This window comes from Elephantulus edwardii, unplaced genomic scaffold (assembly GCF_000299155.1).
Source record: "Elephantulus edwardii isolate Elephantulus edwardi_28Jun2011 unplaced genomic scaffold, EleEdw1.0 scaffold00026, whole genome shotgun sequence".
NCBI classification, from domain to species: domain Eukaryota; kingdom Metazoa; phylum Chordata; class Mammalia; order Macroscelidea; family Macroscelididae; genus Elephantulus; species Elephantulus edwardii.
In genome coordinates, this window is record NW_006399776.1 from 2,712,181 (window position 1) to 2,732,673 (window position 20,493).

The window sequence follows — 20,493 nt, forward strand, 5'->3', positions numbered from 1 at the left end:
AAAAAGAGAGGAGAGGTGAGTGGGGATCTGACCGTGGAGCAGACCTCTGCCCTCAGTCTGTGAGGGTAACGCCTATGTCAGTGGTAGATGATGACAGAGGGCTGACCCTGATTCTCAAGTGCTATGGGTATTTCAGAGTCCCTACATGATCCCAACATTTAACACATTCCACGGCTAACCTGAATGGTAAAGGTTCAGATCGACCCAGAGTTCAAATCCACCTTAGAAGAAAAGCCTAGTGATCTGTTTCCAGATAATGGGACCTTGGAAGCCCTGTAGAGCACAGCTGTGCTCATATGCCTGGCATCACCAGGAGCCTAAAGTGACTCAATAGCAACTGGGTTTTTTGTGTTTGTTTAATAATTGTATTTATTGTTATTCACAGAAAAACATACACAATTTAATAGTTTCTACGCATGTCACTTAGTGATATTGATTAGGTGGGGGTTTCTTTAGTTACATAATCATTCTTACCCTCCTTTTCTGAGTTGTTTCACCCCATTTACAGACGCTCATTGTCCCCTAAGTTCCTGTCATATTTTTTGAGTTGTTGTTATATGCTGTCAAGTCACCTGCAGCACATAATGACCCTATATACAACAGCTCTGAACCCTGCTGTATCCTAAGCCAACCTTATTGTCTCTGACACACCTACACCCTCCCCCCATTATCCTAGTCACTGAGTCAATCCATCTCATCGAGGGTCTTCCCCTCTTGTGCTGTCCCTCCACCCTCCCAAGCATGATGTCCCTCTTTAAGGACTGGTCCCTTCTTGCAACATGTCCAAAGTATGTCAGACAGAGCTTCAGAATCCTTGCCTCCAAGGCACAGCCTGGTTTCATTCATTCTTTCTAGGGCAAACCTGTTCGTTCTCCTAGCAGTCCATGGTATATTCAGTCCTCCCCTCCAGCACCACAGCTCAAAGGCATCAATTCTTCTTCTAACATCCCTAGTCACTGTCCCTAGTAATTACATCCCTAGTAATTGCAAAGACCATGGCCTGGATCAGGTGCACCTTAGTCTCTAGATTGACATTGTTGCTCTTCAATACTCTGGAAATGTCCCTGACAGCAGACTTCCCCAGTGCAGTTCATCTTTTGATTTCCTGGCTGCTGTTAGCAAGAAATGATTGTGGAACCAAGCAAACTAAAGCTATTAACAATCTCAATCTCTTCACTGTCTATCATGATGCTGTCAGTCAGCCCAGTGGTGAGAATCTTTGTTATCTTGATGCTGAGCTTCAATTCATACTGAAAGCTGCAGTCCTTGACCTTCTGCAGCAAGTACATAGTCAATTTGATCCCATATAAAGAGTTCTTAAAGAATGTAATGCTCAAGGCAGACTTTATCTACTAGTAGTATTAAGTTAAACCATTTTTTTATTTTAAGAAAACTTCAAAGGACATGTGTGGTTAAGGTTTACAGATCATCTCAGGGCAGTAGTTTTAGGGGTTTATCTAAACTTCATGGTTCAAGAAATTCTGGAGTTTGGGGAGCTCTGGTGGCCTAGTGGCAAGGAACTGCAACTACAATCCCAAAGGCGCATGGTTCAAATCCACCAGATGCTCTGCCGGGGAAGGAGGGACAATCTCCTGTACCAGTCAGATCTGATTTGACGGTACACTCACACAAAAATTAAAAAAAAAAAAGAAATTCTGGAGTCCATGAGAATTTGAAGTTCTTTTCTGCATTTTTTCCCTGTCTTAACTAGAATTCTTCTATGGAATTTTTAATCAAAATGTTTAGTAATGGTAGCCGGCACCATCCAGTTCTGCTGTCATGGCAGAGGAGGCAGTTATTCATGGAAGCAATTAGCCACACATTTCATAGCCTCCTGTTGCTGATTCTTCTTCTTCCTCTGCTGTTCCAGGCCGATAGAGAGCAATTGTATGTTGGGTGGCTGCTTGCAAGTGCTTAAGACTATGTATCACACGCGGAGGTAGAACAGAGGCACTAAACATATTCTTAGGCCAGTTAACTGGGATGACCCTAAACCTCCACACCAAGCCTTGTGAGGTTTTTGGTTATAAATAAACCTCAATAACTACTTTTCTTTTTGTTGTTGTGAATTTATCTACTGCATAACTCTTACCAATTCAACTTATTTTAGAGGTTCAACTTACTGATAGCAATTAAAATAACCTACTGTGCAGCCCTACCCTTACAACACGGTATTTCCATCACCGCTTTTCCTCTCCCCCCTGTCCTTGGTAACCACTGAAAAATTTTGTTCTCCATACAGTTGCCCTTTTTATCTGAAGTCCTTTTTTTGCATTTTTAAATTAATGATTTTTAATGCAACATATATCTTTTTTACAGCATATTCTTCCCATTTAATTTTTTCCATTCATTCATTGTTGCACATTTTCCTCCCTGCCCACCCCTCCCCCCAGTTCATTTTTCTCTTTGAAAAGAAAAAAAAATTCTTTCATTGTTACACAATCCCCCTCACTAAGTCCACAATATTTGTTCTTTTATGGTTGACTTATTTCAGTCAACATAAGGTCTTCTGAATCCATCATGTTATAGCAGGTGCCAAGGCTGCATTTCTGCTGTGGGCCGGTTAGTAGTCCTTTGTATGTGTGTACATTTTGCTTGTTCATCTGCTGATGGACATTTATATTGTTTCTACTTTTTTACTTTTCTGGGCAGGACTAACATCAACACTGATGTACAAATCTGTTTTTGAGCCTCTGATTTCAAGTCTTTTAAATTTAAACCTAAGAGTCGAATTGATGTTACTCCTATGCTTAGCTTTTTTTGAGGAACCACCACACTGTTTTTCATAATGGTTGTAGCACTTAAATTCCCATCAGCAGTGGGCAAGGTTTCCAATTTCCCAACATCTTTGCCAACATTTATCCTTTTCTAAAAGATGATTAGTCTTTTACCATTAATATTTACAGCCTCATAAACCAAATGGAGGGTCACTGTCAATCCCAACAGACTCAGTGGCTTTAAGCTCTTAGTCTTAGGGCACTACACAACACAGATTCCCTAAACTGTTAACTTGGGAAGTAGGAAGTTCCATACAAAGCAGTACTGTAAATACTATTGAACACAGTATTGTAAATAAATCGTAATGTCATCATTTTAATACATACAGTTTTTAAAAAAATATATTTTAAAATGCTGCTTAACTTCCTTTCTGGAAAAGGACTATGTAAAAAAAAAAAAGCCTGTCGCTCTTGCTCTCTTTCTCATTATCTTTCTCTGTCTGTGCGTGTGTGATTATACTAAGGTTTCCAGTCCCAACCTCATCCCTTCTTTCCTCCTTGAAAACAACAACAAACCCTTGCTTTCACAAAGACTGCAGGTTAAATTGTTTAGCAACAGATACATCCCCAAAGCCTCTCTAGCCTCTGTAATCAGGCCCCTTGCCTCTGTGTATGGCAGGACCGGTTCCCCACCTCCCCGGGGAATGCCGACCCCTCTCAGGGGGGGAACCTTGAACACTTCCCCTCCCTCTTGCTCTGAGGTAGGCCTTTCAGAGATGCAAGGGGCATGGAATGGGGAATGACACCTCCCAGCCACAGTTAGGAGAAAAGTGACCCCTTGTGGTAATGGCCAGAATGAACACGAGAATTCTTGGGGTTTCAGGAGGCAAAGGAGAGTTGGAGGACCTCACATAGGAAGAAGCTTTACCTAGCAGGTGTCAGAGGATATCAGCACAGTGAGAGTGCTCTCCCAGAAACCTCATCCAAGGCAAGGAATACCTGGGGAATGGTGCCTGCAAGGAGCCATGGTGGTGTGGTGTATTATGTGTTGGGCCCTTTAAATCAAAAGGTCAGCAGTTTGGATCCACCAACCACTCAATTTAAGATTTATATCCTTGGAAATTGATGGAGGGTCACCTAGTGGGAATTTACTCAAAGGCAGTGAGTTTTGATTTGGGGGTTTTTGTTGGTTTTGGTGTGGTTTGTTTTTTTGGGGTTTTTTGTTTTTGTTTTTGTTTGTTTTGTTTTTTTCCCCAGGGCCCTGGAGGTTTGGGCTGACAGGTCACAGGTTGTGACAGGAGCAGACAGGGCCCTTCAGCCTCCAGGCAGAGCTGCTTCCCACTGAGGGAGCTCCCTTGAAGGTTCCCATGCCCCAGACACGGCTGGTGACCACCCAGCCCTGCTGTGGGACAGTGTTCGCAGGGCATCCTGCCTACCTTCTAAAATCATTTTCCAAACATCTTTGGTGTGTCTAGTGTTTTGGTGACTGTAGAAGTTGGTTGTCACAATAATACATGCCTACTTACACAGTCCAGTCTCCTCTTCCCAGTGTCAGAAATGTGTCTATGTTTCTTTTCTTCCACTCTGTGAAGTCTCTTAAGGTCCAGATTGTACATTATATTTTATTTACTTAAATTGTATATTTTCTAGCATGTAGCACACAAATTGACATGCAAAGGTGTTGGTTGATGCCTCTCAAAGGGACTCCTAAGGGAACCTGGTCTGCTTCTCCCCTGGGTTGGCTTATCTTCCTGCCCTACTGTATTGAGTTTAGAAGTTAGCACCATTCAGTCCTTCCCTCCAGCCATCAGAGTTGTTGTCCCCACAGACCACCCACCCTCCACATACTCTAGATGTGCATCTGCTCTGCCCACATCCTGGGCCCAAAAGAGAACCCGATGGTGATACCACCCCTGGATCCATATCCTGTGGGCTCTGATGGGAAAGAGCTGGGGCCACTGCCCTAGGAGAAGGAGGACTTATCTTTTTAACACGTTGCCACACACTTTTAAATTGAGATTGCTTAGAAACACTTTTTTTTCCCGTCATTTGCGGCAGCGTGTTAATAAACCAGAAACTCTAGTGATTCTGGGCTTCTCAGTGCGTTCGATGCAGAAAGTACTGTGCAACTTCCCATGATCCATACTGTCTTTTTTTTTTATTTTAATGAAAATTTACAGAAACTTTAGATTTCCACTCATTCATAGTTGCACATGTTCCATACTGTCTTATACCCAGTCCACATCACTCATTACGAAACCTGCCTAACCTATGAAAGCATCTGTTTTTAATCCCAGGTATTAGTCTCTAAAGTTGGTCCTGAAACAAAAGAGAGCATGTCTTGCCTTGAGACCCTATTTTGTGTTGTTAGACTACATACAGTGAAAACATATACCAGTTCAGATTTCTTTGTGTGCATTTCACTGACATTGATTGTTGTTTTATGCCATCGAGTCGCTTGCAACTCATAGTGACCCTATGTACAACAGCTCTAAACTCTGCTCTGTCCTGTGCCAATCTCATTGTCTCCAACACACTCATCCCGATTGCCCTAGTCACAGAATCAGTCCACCTCCCAGAGGGCCTTCCCCTCCTGCGCCTGCCCTCCACCCTCCCAAGCATGATATCCTTCTCCAAGGACCGGTCCCTCCTTACAATATGGCCAAAGTATGTCAGATGAAGTTTCAGAATCCTTGCCTCCAAGGAGCAGCCTGGTTTAACCTTCTCCAGCATGAATCTGTTTTCTTAGCAGTCCATGGTACCCTCAGCACTCTTCTCCAACACCAAAGCTCAAAAGCATCAATTCTCCTTCTATCCTCCCTGGTCATTGTCCAGTTCTCTAACACATAGCAAGTGATTGCAAAGGCCATGGCCTGTACCAGACACACCTTAGTCTCCAGAGACACACCTTGCTCTTGAGTACTTTAGAGAGGTCCCTAACAGCAGACTTCCCCATCACAATACGTCTTTTAATTTCCTGGCTGCTGGTGCCAAGAGTATTGATTGTGGAGTCAAGCCGGCTAAAGCTGTGAACAATCTCAATCTCTTCACCATCCATCTTGATGCTGCCAATTGGTCCAGTGGTGAGAGTCTTCGTCTTCTTGACATTGAGCCTCAATCCATATTGAAGGCTGCAGTCCTTGACCCTCTGCAGCAAGTGCTTCAGGCCCTCCTCAGTTTCAGCAAGCAGAGTTGTGTCATCTGCATAACGCAGATTATTGATCTTCCACCAATCCTGATGCCGCATTTCTCCTCATAGAGCCCAGCCTCCCAGATGATCTGTTCTGCATACAGGTTGAAAAGGTATGGAGACAGGACACATCCCTGGTGTACGCCCTTCCCAATTTTGAACCATGCAGTGTTCCCTTGCTCTGTTCTGACGACTGCCTCCTCGTCCAAGTATAGGTTTCACATTAGCATGATCAAGTGTTCTGGGATTCCTATTCTTCTCAGAGTCAGCCACAGTTTGTTATGATCCACACAGTCAAATGCCTTTGCATAATCAGTGAAACACAGACATTCTTCTGGTATTCCCTGCTTTCAGCCAAGATCCATCTAACATCAGCTACAATATCCCTAGTACCACGACCCCTTCTAAACTCAGCCTGGACTTCTTACATTCTTTAAATTGTACAACCATTCTTACAGTCCTTTTCTGTGTGATTCATTTCCATTAACAAACTCACCACCCCCAAGGTGCCTATCTAGTTTTCTGAGTTGCCATTGTCAATTTTATCCTGTATCACTCACATATTCCCTGCCATCAAGTCAATTCCAACCAATAGTGACCCTCTATTGAGTTTCCAAGGCTGTAAATCTTAATGGGAGGAAACTGCCCATCTTTTTCCTGCAGAGACACTGATGGGTTCAAACTGCCAGGGATGCATGGCCTTTGTTATGGACTATGCCACCAGCATATGGCTTTGATCCCATAGATGTAGATCTTAAAGAGCAGAATCTCAAAGCTGACATTCTTTATGAATTAAGCTAAGTCATTGTTTGGTTTTAAAAAAAGACTTAAAGAGATTTTTTTTTTTAAGTTTAAAGATTACCTTAGGGCAATAGTCTTTTGTTGTTGTTGGTTTTAGGTTTTTTAAATTTTTTTATTAACTAGTTTATTTACAAAATTCTAATAAGTTGGGTTTTCATACCAGATTCTTCCAATTTCCCTCACCCCCCTCACCCATCAAGTTGTACAACCCCATGATTAATCCCTCCACACTCACACACTCCACATATCCTCATCCTTCTTCCACCCTCTCCCCCCCTAGGATCTTTGTGTTCATTCTACAATAATGGTTTTATACAATATTTGTCTTTGTGACTGAGTTAGTTCACTCAGCATAATGCTTTCCAGTCTCTCCCAAGTTAGGTAATAATTTACAAAATCATTGCTCCTACGTGCTGTGTAGTATTCCATTGTATGAATATACCATAATTTCTCAATTCATTCGATTGTGGTTGGACATCTGGGATGTTTCCATGTTTTTGTGATGGTGAATGATGCTGCTGTGCACATTGGTGTACAAGTCCCCATTTATGCCTCAGTTCTCATTTTCTCAGGGTATATTCCAAGCAGTGGACTAGCTAAGTCATATGGAATTTTTATGTTCAGCTTTTTGAGGAAACGCAAAACTGCCTTCAAGAATGGTTGTACCATTTTACAATTCAGGGCAGTAGTTTTGAGGATTGAACCACCCTCCATGAATCCAGAAAGTCTAGAGTTCATGGAAACTTAAAATTTTATATTTTTCTCCGTTGTGGGCAGGATTCTTCTATAGAATCATTGATAAATATGTTCACTAATAATAGCTCAATATCAAGAAAACAAAGATTTCTCACCATTGGGCCAATTGGCAGCATCATGATAGATGGAGAGGAGATTGAGATTGTTAACAGTTTTTGTTTGCTTGGCTCCACAATCAACACTCTTAACACTAGCAGTCAAGAAATCAAATGATGAATTGCATTGGGAAAGTCTGCTGTCAAGGACCTCTCCAGAGTGCTGAAGAGTAAGGATATCAGTCTGGAAATTAAGGTGTGCCTGATCTAGGCCATGGCCTTCGCAATTACTTGGTATGTGACAGAGAGCTGGATAATGACTAAGGATAATTACAGAAAGATGCCTTTGATTTGTGGTGCTGGAAAAAAAGTATTGAGCATACTGTGGATGGCCAAGAGAACAGATCTGTCCTGGAAGGGTGAAACCAAACTGCTCCTTGGAGGCAAAGATTCTGAAGCTCTTTCTCACATACTTTGGGCATGTGACCAGGAGGGACCAAGGAACAGCATGCTTGGAAGGGTGGAGGGACAGTGCAAGAGAGGATGAAATGGAATGACTCAGTGACTAGGGTTATAGGGGTAGGTGTGGGAAACAGTGAGATTGGCTCAGGATAGGGCAGGGTTCAGAGCTCTAGTACATAGTGTTGCTATGAGTTGCAGGTAATTCAACAGCATGTAACAACAACAACAACAATAATAGTTGAGTACTATTCAGCTTTTACTCCTAGTCACAGAAAAAGGAGATAATTCTCAGACATCTCATAACTGCCTACTATTCCTAGCACTTCCACTTGCTATGTTTTTGAGGCAAATAGAGACCGATTATTGTGCCTTGAGTGGCCATTAGAAGCTTTTAAGACTCCAGGCACTACACAATGAAACTGTGAACTCAAAGTTAGAAGAGAAACACTAAGCATATGATTAGGACAGTGAACTGGGATGTCCCATGAAACTGTGACCCTAAACCTTCAAACTAAGGACTTGAATCTGATGAAGTGTTTGATTATACATAAGCAGCCTCAGCAGCTACTCTTGGTCTTTTTGTTTTTAGAAACAGGGTGGGCCTTGGGGTGGCTATTTTTGTAAATATATATATCACATAATTTTTTTCATGTGCACAACTTACTGATAGCGACGATATTACTTGCATGCAGAGCCCAGCCCTTAATCAGTATGATTTTTCCATCACCGTAAAGCAAAAGTCAGTACTTCATAAGCAGTAACCCTCCTTTCTCCCCACCCTCCTGCCACAGAGCATTTCTTAATAGTTTATCTCTCTATTAGACCCCTGGGTATAGAGAGGCCTGAATTGTCTCCTTTTCTTTATTCCAGTGGTCAGACACCAGCAACCTCAGAGCTGAACTTCTTACGGAAAGCGCAGACATTGGAGACCTACGGGGTGGATCCCCACCCGTGTAAGGTAAGCATCCATGGTTGGGGAAGGCGCTGACCTTGATCCTCCAGAGGCCAACAGGCAGCAAAGGACCAGGTGTCAGTGCCTGTGGCCCCTTCACCATCTGAACAATTGACTCTTTCAAGTGACAGATGCTAAAGAAAACATCCAAATCTGAGAACTTGTCTAGATTCCATGCTGCATAATTTTTGTGATGACACATCAATGTTGAAAGCAAAGTCAATCTAAATAACAAATCTGACTTTGGCAGCAGTGGGTAATTTGGTGGAAATGAAGAGAAAAGGAGTATGGAAGGCTCCCGACAGGGACCGATTGGAGACGCCTCGGGAAACTGTCCACCCTCCCTTGACCCGTAACCCACTTCCTTTCCAAGAATGGGTTTTATTGACAGCAGTAGCATAAGGAACTGCAGAGGAGTCACATTTAATTCCATTATGCGCCTGAGAGGGTGAGATGGGGACCAGCCGGGGAGGCTGTGCCCAGAGAAAGGCTCTGTAATTACTCACACGTGTCTGGTCTTTTGAAGATGCGCTCAGGCTGCAGTAGTCACCACTGAGAGAAGTGGGGGCCGCTCACCTCCTCCTGCTCTTTCTGGGGCTGACACCTCCTGCCTCATCTCCACATCCCTATTGCGTGATCACTCCTGGTCTCTGCCTCAGTTTCTCTACCTTTTTGTCCCTCATTCTTTCCATTACCAGACAAGCTCCTTTGCCACCAGAAAAATGGACTCTCAAACTGGTCTGAAGGGAGGATGATAAGAAAGGGGGGGGAAAGAGGTCCACTTTATCTGAAGAGACAGGGTAAGTGTCAAATAGAAAGAAAGGAGTAGAAGCAAAAACGAGGAACCCAGTGACATAGGAGGGACATGTTTCCCTTGGTCCCTTGGTGATGAAGTAATGTTGATTTGTCCTTGCCTAGAATTGAATATTGAGCATTTTATTACTTCTGATATGAATCTTGAGGACATTCTGATGCTCTGAAAGTCTGGGTACCATCCCGGTCAACAGTTCTCTGTTCACTAGCTCACCTAGAAAACATAATTAGGATAACCCTTGTGTTCTTAGGGGCCAGCAGTCAGAAAATACATTCATTCTAACTTTTTAAAAATTTTTATTTTATATTGGCTTGCATACAAAGTTTGTATACATTGTGTTTCACACTATGACATTGTGTTTCGTTCATACTGTGTTTCATAAAATTATTCCCATTCGTTAAGTTTTAAAAAATCACCATTGAACTATGCCTGCCATTACATTCATGCTGATTTATACTGAAGAATTGCCATGTAGATATTTACAAATGAATTAGCGAAGCTTCCTAAATCATGTTCTCTAAATAATGCATAACAGATCTAGTTTAAACCTCTCCATAAAGCGCTGAGATACTATCATCAGAGAACCCACACAGGAATGAAGAGGGTTTTGCAGTCAGTGGGCCCTGGCCTGCCCTGACCTCCTCGGACCCTGGGTTCTTAGAGGTGTCTCTGTACCTCACTTCCTTATCACAGTACACCATAGGTGCTCAATAATTATGTCCTCTAAATGACTGAGTCACTCCGGGACCTTAAAAGTCATAGCTGCTTTGGCGCTTTGGCCCCCACAAAGAAAGGTGGTGAGAAGAAAGGCCGTTCTGCCATCAACTAAGTGGTGACCAGGGAGCACACCATCAACATTCACAAGTGCATCCATGGAGTGGGATTTAAGAAGCATGCTCCTCAGGCACTAAAGGAGACCCAGAAATTTGCCATGAAGGAGATGGGAACACCAGGTGTTCGCACTGACACCAGGCTTAACAAAGCCATCTGGGCCGAAGGAGTAAGGAATGTCCATGTATGGTTATTCAGAAAATGTAATGACGAGGAAGATTCCTCAAATAAGCTGGATACACTGGTTACCTATGTACCTGTCACCACTTTCAAAAATCTACACACCATCAGTGTGGATAAAAATTAATAGCTGATTACCAAGTAAAGTTATATAAAACCGTTTTTTTTAAAAGCCCTAATTGCCTGAAGATAAATATGTTATCTGAAGGTCATCTTTGAGTTTGACCCGAACTGGTACAGTATCTTTGAGACCACACATAGCATTGACTTTTCAAAGAGACAGGGTCCTTCCTAGTCACAGTCCAAACCCACACATACCCCAGGCCCTCTTTTTGTAAGTAGTTTGCCTATTGTCAAGCAGATAGGTAGGCTGAGGAGGCAACAGGATGGGACCAGTGTGAGGCCCAGTCTCATATATGACATCATCCCGTCCCCACAGCAACTCCTAGAAGGAAGAGGAACAGAGAGAGGGAGGAGGATACATTTGTGGCACACCCTCCAGGGCAGGCCTAATGGAGTACTTTTGCATTCTTTTCACATTTAAACTTCACACCATCCCTGGGAGGTGATAATGTTCTCCCTGTTTCATAGATAAAGCTGACTTTCCAAGAGGCACAGTTCACAAGGCCCTAAGTAGTAAAGCAAGATGTGAAGTCATGTTTCCACATACCAAGTCTCCCCTAGGAGACATGCTCTGGGGAGAGGGGAGAGGCTCCCAGGCCCAGGCCTCTGGCTCTGCTGATCATATCAGAGTCCTGCTGCAGACCCCACATATGGCCTTTCAGCTCATTTTTCAGGCTCCAGCTCACACTCTCACAATTTCTACTGCCTTCCCAAGCAAAGAGAACAGTTTGGGAGTCTTAACTCTTGTCATTAAGTAGAGTCACCAAGCACATTGCTTTAATGTTGCTACAAGGAGAGCTGAAATAAGCTGGAGCACTTGGTGTAATAAATACTGATGATTTCTATTAACAGAGAGGCAATTACTGGGCCCAGGGAATCTAGGGCATGCAGCTCTAGGGAGGGTAGAAGAAGAGGAATCATTTTGATAATTAAATGAGAGCAGAGCAATACTTTGCCTGGGCCCTGTTCTTCTGGACTGATTAAGAAGCACTGTCCTTCCTATGCACACTGTTGGTTTATTTCTGCCAGCATGTCCTATTCTAGCCTGGGACCAGGGCAAGCAGATCCTACAGATCCTTAGTGGGACAGCTGCAGGGTTCCTTAAGCCAACTGGCTTACAGTAATATCCAAGCCATGAGCTTGCACAAGACTCTTCTGTTCCTCAGCGTCTGACTTCTGGGAAAGCTGTAGAAAAACGGTGCAGGGCATCTGACCTCCTCTTACTTCATGAGGTGGGAGAATCGCCATCAGCATCAGACCATGGCTGATTCCCATGTTATTGTTATGTGACATTGTGTTGAAACTAACACATAGCTGTCCCTCTGGAGGGTTTTCAGGGGCTATAAACCACATAGGAGGAAATTATCTGTCTCCTTTGGAGCAGCAGATAGTTTTTGAACTGCATGCCTTTGGGTTAGCAACGTCAGAATATATCCACTATCTAATCTTTTTACTTCTTCTGACACCATTCTTAGCACTCTACTTCTTTGCTGGGTTCAGTAACTTTTTGCAGTGACCACACAGAACTCACAGATCATTCTCACAGTTATGAAGTTTATTAGGGAAGAAACAGGTTACAACTTGGGATGAGAATCACAAAGCATGTAGACAGCCCCCCTTCTTCACAACAGGATAGCTTTCTCAGTTCTCTCAGTCTTCCCAAGACAAGCCTCTTCTTGGCCCTCAGCCCTTGGCCCCACCCAGGCTTGGCCTCTGCCCTCCTTGGTTAAGTGTTACAAGGCTCTTGAGCCAATAAGTGCCGAGAGGCACCCAACTCCACCAAGAAGCCACCTTCCCAAAAGCTCTCAGCTCTTTTCATTCCATGATCTGCACAGTCACTGTAGGAATCCTGTCCCATGGCTACAAAGCCCACCACGCTGTCCTCACAGCTCTCCTGGGTCAGCCCTTTCTCTGCTGCTGTCACACTGTCTAGTATCCCATCCCTCTCTCCTGAGTATAGAAGGATCTCAGCATTGGGACAAGAAGAGACACTCTACTCCAGGCTCATCTTTTTTGATAATAGTGAGGTCCCCAGTTTCCACCTCTGGGAGTGACTCACTTTAAGCCTAACAGAATGGCAATATTGATCAATGCATTCGTTAAGGTTCCACACACCTTATTTTCATTGGTTCCAGCCACATAAGGGTGCCATGCACCTTATTTGCTTTATTACAAGCTGTCTAATCTCCTTGGTGAGCCCCAAGCACTTTATCTGCATAGATCCATCCATCACTCTGTGGAAGTCCAAGACTATGCATGGCCATGATGGGCATACTAAGTTGTTCACTATACCACAAACTCCAGCCAACCTAGCCTACAGCAGCTGGGAGAGGAGACGAACCAACAGCTGGCAAGCCACTGTTGCCTCTATTCCCCAGTCCTGACACCTCTCGAGCCTCAGGAGCCACCACACCCAGGTGGCCATGAGCTGACTAGCAGTTTGCCCTGGGGGGTCCTACAGGCCTGGACTGTGAGTGCACCAGGCGGATTCCAGGACCTGACTCGGGGTTCAGAGTAGCTCAACATGTCACAGGTCTCAGCCTTATCATAAGTCGTGAGGGTGCCACTTACTGAGAGCTTGCAGGTGTTAGGCACTTACATTATCCTACTAAATCAAGATCTTTTTGTCCCCATTTTAACAAAAGACCACCAAGACTATAACACACTAACTACCAAGTGTAGAGTTACTGGAAAAGACAGTCTGGAACTCTGACCCAGAGCTATCTGTTTCTCAGTGCTGTGCATTTTCAGTTCTCACATGTGGTCTTCCTTCTGGAGAGAGGTTTACTTAGAAACAAAGCAGGAGTCATTGCCAATTCTGAGACAGAGAAGAGGAAAAGACCAATAAGATTACTAAAATCATTGTAGTGGTGGTGGTGTTGTGTGCCATTAAGTTGGGAGTAACCCATAGCTGACCCTCCAGCAAGTTTTCAGAGGTGGTTAATCACATGGGAGATTACTCAGCCTTCTCCCATGGAGAAGCTGATTGATTCAAACCACATACCTTTGGGATTGCCACACAGCTTCTCACCACTAGGCCACGAGAGCTCCCTAAAATCATGACATAAGAATTTAATATAAGTTCACCAGTGTATTCATGTCTGTTCTATATAGATTGAGGAGAAACTGATTTAAGCAGTATCTAGATTATATCAACCACAGAAATAAAATTCGTGTTGAATTCTGCTGTCCTTAAAGTAAGATTATTACTTTCATATACCAACCATTTAGCATCCTCTCTTGATAAGTAAGCCCTTCTGTTGCTTACAAGTAGCCTCTGACCTCAAGAAGCAGAGTAAGAAGGACCAATGGTGGCCTTCCTTCATCCGTGGAAAGGCCCCATTGCCTGTGCATTGAGAGGGCATTAGATCTACAGCCCATGTTAAGAACTGGACCACAACCACTGAGATTGCAAGTCCCTGCCAAGAATCCCATTTCTGAGCTCTCATAGTATGACTCCAAGCCTCTTATAAGGAGCACCTCCTCGTTTCCACACCAGTTTCTTATGGCTGTGTTTAAATATATTGAATCTGAATTTTTTTCCCATGATTAAATATACAAGTTTCCACCTGAGCACTCCAAGGTATAAGCAGAAATGTCTGTGAGCAACTTCATTCACCCAGCTTAAAATAGTTTCAATCCTGTCCCAGAGGGAAGACTTCAGAGAGGCCTAACAACCAACCATGCTGAGTTTCTGTCTCTCTCACTGGAAGACATTGAGAGAATGTGTGTGACTCCAACAGCCAGGTTGTCCTCTGGGATGGTAGCCAACAGGCACCAGCTTCATTTCTATCAAGAAGTACAGTCTGTGGTGACTGAAGACATGTTCAGGGACCCCCTAATTGCAAAATCCAATCAGTGCTGTGATTTCCGAGACTCTTATGATGTGAGCGTGAACTCTGATGGTATTAAGTTGATGCAAATAAAATTTGATGGTTGGTTCCAAATTAATGTGTGAAAGGCTAAGTGCAAATCTGTCCCCTCTCTGAGAAAAAACCCTGGGTCCATGTCCTGGAAATAAGGCATTTGAGCCATCTCTTTAAAATCAGTTGGAAGTAGTATTTCTCAAGATATGTTTTATTATCTTCATTTTAAAAATTTAAAAACTAAGATTCAAAGAAGTTAAGTAAGCCAAAGAGCAAATGAAAAGCAGAGTTGAATCCCAAACTAAGACTGAAGCTTTTTTCTGCAAGGATGAAAAAGAAAAGGCATTTTTAAAAACAACAACAAAAAAAAACAACCATAAAACCATCCCTCTAACTACTATAGAAGTGAGTTAGAGGCTATGATTTTTCTCTGATGCAGAATGGGGCTGGCGTATCCACTGTCTCACTTTCATGTATTTTTATTCCACATCCCAGATCCATTAAAGCCTCAGTTCTGTGGGTGCTGATTTCATCAGGCTGGGAAGTAGACAGGGAGAAAAGACAGACTCCAGACTGATCAGAAGGAAGATCTGAGAACAGGTTACTAGCAACTATCATTTATCTCCTTGTCCTCATTTCCTTCTTTTGTCATGTAACCTGTTAGTTTGCACACAAATCCCAAGGGCAGGCTCACAATGAAAATGGCATGTTAGATAGAAGAAACTGGGAAAGTTCCAGAGAAAGTGTCAGTGTGGCTGCCCATCTATCTTTTCACACCAGCTTAGATGTGAGATTTCTCGCTGTTGTGCCAAGTCCATTTCTCTCTGGTTGCTGAGCCTCATGTGCCAGAAACATGAAGACAAGGGTTCCCTCTGCTCTTGCCCTTTGTGGGCTCGAACCAGAATGAGCCCTGCAATAGCCTCATCTATGTCTGTAGTATTTGAAGCCTGAAAGTTTACAGAATTGTTTTCTTCATATGTGAGATGGAATTGAGATTGTTCTGTGTCCTATAATTACTTATTAGAATGATGTGCATTCTGTCACTGCTATTGTCAATTGTGACTCATAGCAATCCCACATGACAGAGTAGAACTGCCCATTGGGTGTTCCTAGTTGTTATCTTCATGGAAGTAGATAGCCACGCCTTTCTCCTACAGAACTACTGGTTGGGTTTGAACCACCAACCTTTCCATTTACAGTCAACTATCTAAACATTGCACCCCTTGGGCTATTGATCCTCTAATCAGGGCTTATTCCCAGTGAGTCTCCTGTTCCAAATCAGCCAGTCTAGTCAGTACAGGCTGTTTATTATCATCCAACTCAAACACCTGCCTCCACTCATAGGCCACCCCTGAGAAGTCTGAACAAACAGTACCAGCCCAGCTGCCTGACCAGCATTGCCGACCTCATGGTGGGCCTTCCCATCCCCTTGCTCTGGCCAGAGGGAGGCCTGTCACTGGATGAGACTCTTCTGGAAGATCTCTAACTGCATCCCCACTTCCTAACTCCTTTCCCTCCATTCACTTCAGTTTCATGGATCACCCAGATCTCCATTCTCCATGGTATCCTAACCCTGAGGGACTTCTTATTTCCCACTCCAGCATCTCTACCACACGCCTTCATTTTCTAACTCAAAATTCATGACTGTTAAATCAGAACTGACTCATAGCTGATCCCTCATTGGGTTTCCAAGGCTGTACATTTCATAGACGGAGATATTCCATATTTACTCTGTGGAGCAGCTGGTGGATTCCAGGTGCCAAAGAGGTGCCGCTCCTGGGTTAGCAGCACTGCTGACTTCAGACAATGCCACCAATCTTCCCTTCAACTAATTGTTGTTGTTGATTGCTGTCAAGTCAAGCCCAACTCATGAACAAAAGACCTGAGCCTTTCTATAACTATCTTTTCTCAAAGTCCACAGAGTTTCCAGAGGCATGTTGTTTAAGAAATGGATGCCACTGCTGTTTCCAATTCAACTAATTAGCTATAATAATATTTTTAAAGATTGAAATTGTCGATTATTTCATCTTACTTGGACCCACAATCAACACCCTTGATACCAACAGTAAAAAAAAAATAAATCAAAAGACATACCACATTGGGGAAAATCTGTTGCCAAAAACCTCCCCAAAGTTCTAAGACGCGATGTTGTCAGTTTAAAGACTAAGGTGCACCTGTTCTAAGCCATGGGATTTTCTTTTTTTTTTTTTAGCTTTATTTTTTTTAATAATTTTAATGAGCATTTGCAGAGATTTTGGATTTCCATTCATTCATTGCTGCACTTCTCTCCCTGCCCAGCCCTCCCCCCGCCCCAGTTCGCTCCTCTCTTTCAAAAGTAAAAGAAACACTTTACTACAATCCCAGAGGGGCATGGTTCAAATCCACCAGATGCTCTGCTGGAGAAGGAGCAACAGTCTCCTCCTGTACCAGTCAGATCTGATTTGACGGTACACACATACAATAATAAAATAAAATTTTTTAAAAAGTAAAAGAAACACTCCCTCCCTGGTACACAATCCCCCCGCATCCCTCCCGCCGCCCCAAGTACATTCCACTGTGCAACCTTAATTGTGGACTCTTATGATAACCATAATACACTATCATACATCGCTTTTAAATTATTCTTTCCCTCATCTGTTTCAGTGTAGTATACACAATTTATCCAGTTTTTCTCAGCCTTACCCCAACTCTGATATCAGTCCCATTTTACAACAGTGGCACCGTGCAATATTTTTCCTTTTGCGACTGAGATATTTCACTCAGCATAATGTCCTCCAGGCTCACCCATTTTGAATAATATTGCATGAGTTCCTTGTTTTTCAATGCAGCGTAGTATTCCATTGTGTGAATATACCACAGCTTCTCTATCAGTTTGGTTGTTGATGAGCACCTGGGTTGTTTCCAACTCCTTGCTATTGTGAACAGAGCTGCTATAAACATGGGTGTGGCCATGGGCTTTTCAATTACTGTGTCAAGAATCATTGTCTTTGAGTTCAGATGTTAGAGAAGAGTACTGGATATCCCCAGGAATGCCAAAGAAGCAAACTTAGGTCTTGGAGAAACAGGGGGCAGGCAAGGGTGCAAGCAAAGAAGGTGAAACTTCATCTCACATACTTTGGGTATGTTGTTAGGAGGGACTTCTTGCTGTTATGTGCCCTGAGTCAACTACAACTCATAGTGACCCTATCCCAATATCTCTGAACCCTGCTCTATCCTGGTCCAGTCTCACTGTCTCTGATACACCTATCCTTATTACCCCGGTTATTGTGTCACTAGATCTCATCTACGGTTTTCCTCTCCTGTACTGTTCCTCCCCCCTTCCAAGCATGATAATCTTCTCCAAAGACTGGTCCCTATTGGCTACATGTCCGGAATATGTGAGACAGAGCCTCAAAATCCTTGCCTCCAGTGAGCAGCTTGGTTTCACCCTCTCCAGAACAGAACTATTTGTTCTCTTAGGAGTCTATGGTATTTTCAAAAATATTCTCCAGCACCACAATACAAAGGTGTCAATTCTTCTTGTCATCCTTATTCATTGTCCGGCTCTCTGATGCATAACTAATAATTGCAAAGATTGTGGCCTGGATCAGGCACACCTTAGTCTCTAGACTGACATCCTTGCTCTTCAGTGCTCTGGAGAAGTCCTTGACAGCAGATTATCCTAATGAAATTTGTCTTTTCATTTCCTGACTGCTTGTGCATAGAATGTTGATTGTGGAACCAAGCAAGCTGAAATTGTTAATCTCAGTCCTTTCTCCATCTACCATGATGCTGCCATCTGGCCCAGTGGTGAAAATTTTCATTTTCTTGATGTTGAGCTTCAATCCATATTGCAGACTACAGCCCTTGACCCTCTGCAGCAAATGCTTCAAACCCTGCTCAGTTTCAGCAAGTAAGGTTATGTCATCTGCATAATACAGGTTGTTGATGGGTCTCCAATACTGATGCCACATTCCTCCCCATAAAGTCCAGTCTCTCCAATGATTTGTTCTGCATATAGATTGAAAATATATGCAGACAGGACATATCCCTGATACACTCCACTTCTTAGAAAAAGACATCATGCATGGAAAGGTGGAGGGTCAGCATAACAGAGGAAGACCCTCAACAAGATAGATTTGACAGTGACTGTAACGATGAATGTCAGAGATGAGGAGGAGGGCACAGGATAGGGCAGGGTTCAGATCTGTTGTTCCTTAGGTCACTATGATCTGTGGTCAACTCAACAGCGCAGAACAACAGCAATAATGATATTAAGGAGCTCTGCTGGTGCTGTGGCTAAGACATTTGGCTGCTATCTGAAAGGTTTGCCATTCAAGCCCACCATGGGAGAAAGATAAAGCAAACTACTTTTGTAAGGATTACAGCCTCAGAAACCCTAAAGAGCAGTTCCACTCTATCCTCCAGGCTCCGCATGAGTTGGAATCAACTTGATGGCAGTAAATCACACAGAAGGAGATTGCCTATCTGTTTCCCTTGATGCCATTGGTGGATTCTAATCACCAGAGAAATGAGTTAATAGCACACCTCTTTTCAGACTACCCCACCAGAGTTCCTTAATGGCTAATCAAAGTTAATAGTTTAAACCACTAGTAACTGCAAGGAAGAAAAAAGACCTGGCGATCAGCTCCAGTAAAAATTAAATCCAGGAAACCCTAAAAGGTTGTTCCGTATGCTGTCGGGTCACTGTGAGTTGGAATCAACTTGCACATGTAGAACACATAGCCATTAAAATGCACTGAGTGCCTACTGTGGATAATAGGTATTCTCTTGCCCCAGCTTTACCATGAGGAGTCTGAGGCACAGAATAATGAAGGGGCCTGGCCACGGTGGCACAAAGCAGGCAGCAGAGCCAGGACCCAGATCTGAGTGTCTGACCCCAGAGCCCTTTGCCCTGGGATGATGGCACAAGTGCTGGGCTCCTATGTGAGCACCTCCATGAGTCAGGCATACAAAAAAGCAGAAGGAGGCTCTTTCCTGCCTTTCCCTCCACCTCTCCTCCACATTTCTTTCCCCATTACATCATGACCTGACACTTCATGTCTGTCCATCCTTTCCGTAGGCTCAGGGCACAGTAAGATGCCTTTCCGCCTCTGCCCACCTTGGGCCTTCCCCCCTCTTTGCTCACATGTCTCTGTCCCACTGCTGACAGACCACTCCCTTTGACTCACCTCACTGTAAATATTCATCTGATAAGCATTTCCCACTGACATGTTCTGTGCCAACACAAATCGGCTCTGCCCTTCTCAACCTGACTCTATTCACCCACCTGAGCTTGCTCGGACAGTTGTTCTGTGAGGGCATCTGACCAATATCCAGTGACCTGGCATCTCCTTGGGGCCTGCCCACACAGGCAGTGTTGACCTCCGGGGGCCCAGCTCCCATCTGAGGCTGGCCGCCTCCATGACAGCAGAGCCTTCCCTCACCATCTCCTCGGACAACTCTGCCCTGTGTCTCTGCCAAGTCGGCCACTTCAGCTCTGTACTTCCTGGCAGGAATGATGTTTGTGTGCAATGCCTGGTGCTCAGATATTAATAACCACCCCAAGCACTGATGACAGACAGGAGGAAATCCAGCCCTGTGGCTCTGCAGCGTCTCCACTCGGACTATTTTTAACAGTTTTTGCCATACCCCTGGGCTGAATGGCATCAGGCTTACAGCCGAGTGTCTGGGTTCCCACAGATGTAAAGCAAAGTACAATAATAGCAATATATTAACTGAAATTGTTTGCAACACATACAGGTTTTTCCCTTAGGCCCAAATGCT

General features: G+C 43.7%; 1 protein-coding gene across 3 annotated transcripts in view; it reads left to right on the top strand.

The window, feature by feature from the left end:
* The window catches only part of FRMD5 (FERM domain containing 5), a 487,250-nt gene that overhangs the window by 445,551 nt on the left and 21,206 nt on the right, over positions 1 to 20,493 (top strand). For all 3 annotated transcript variants that reach the window (XM_006882953.1, XM_006882954.1, XM_006882955.1), the window contains one exon: positions 8,832 to 8,919. In XM_006882953.1, coding sequence (XP_006883015.1) covers positions 8,832 to 8,919 — 88 coding nt within the window. The remainder of the gene's footprint in view (positions 1 to 8,831; positions 8,920 to 20,493) is intronic.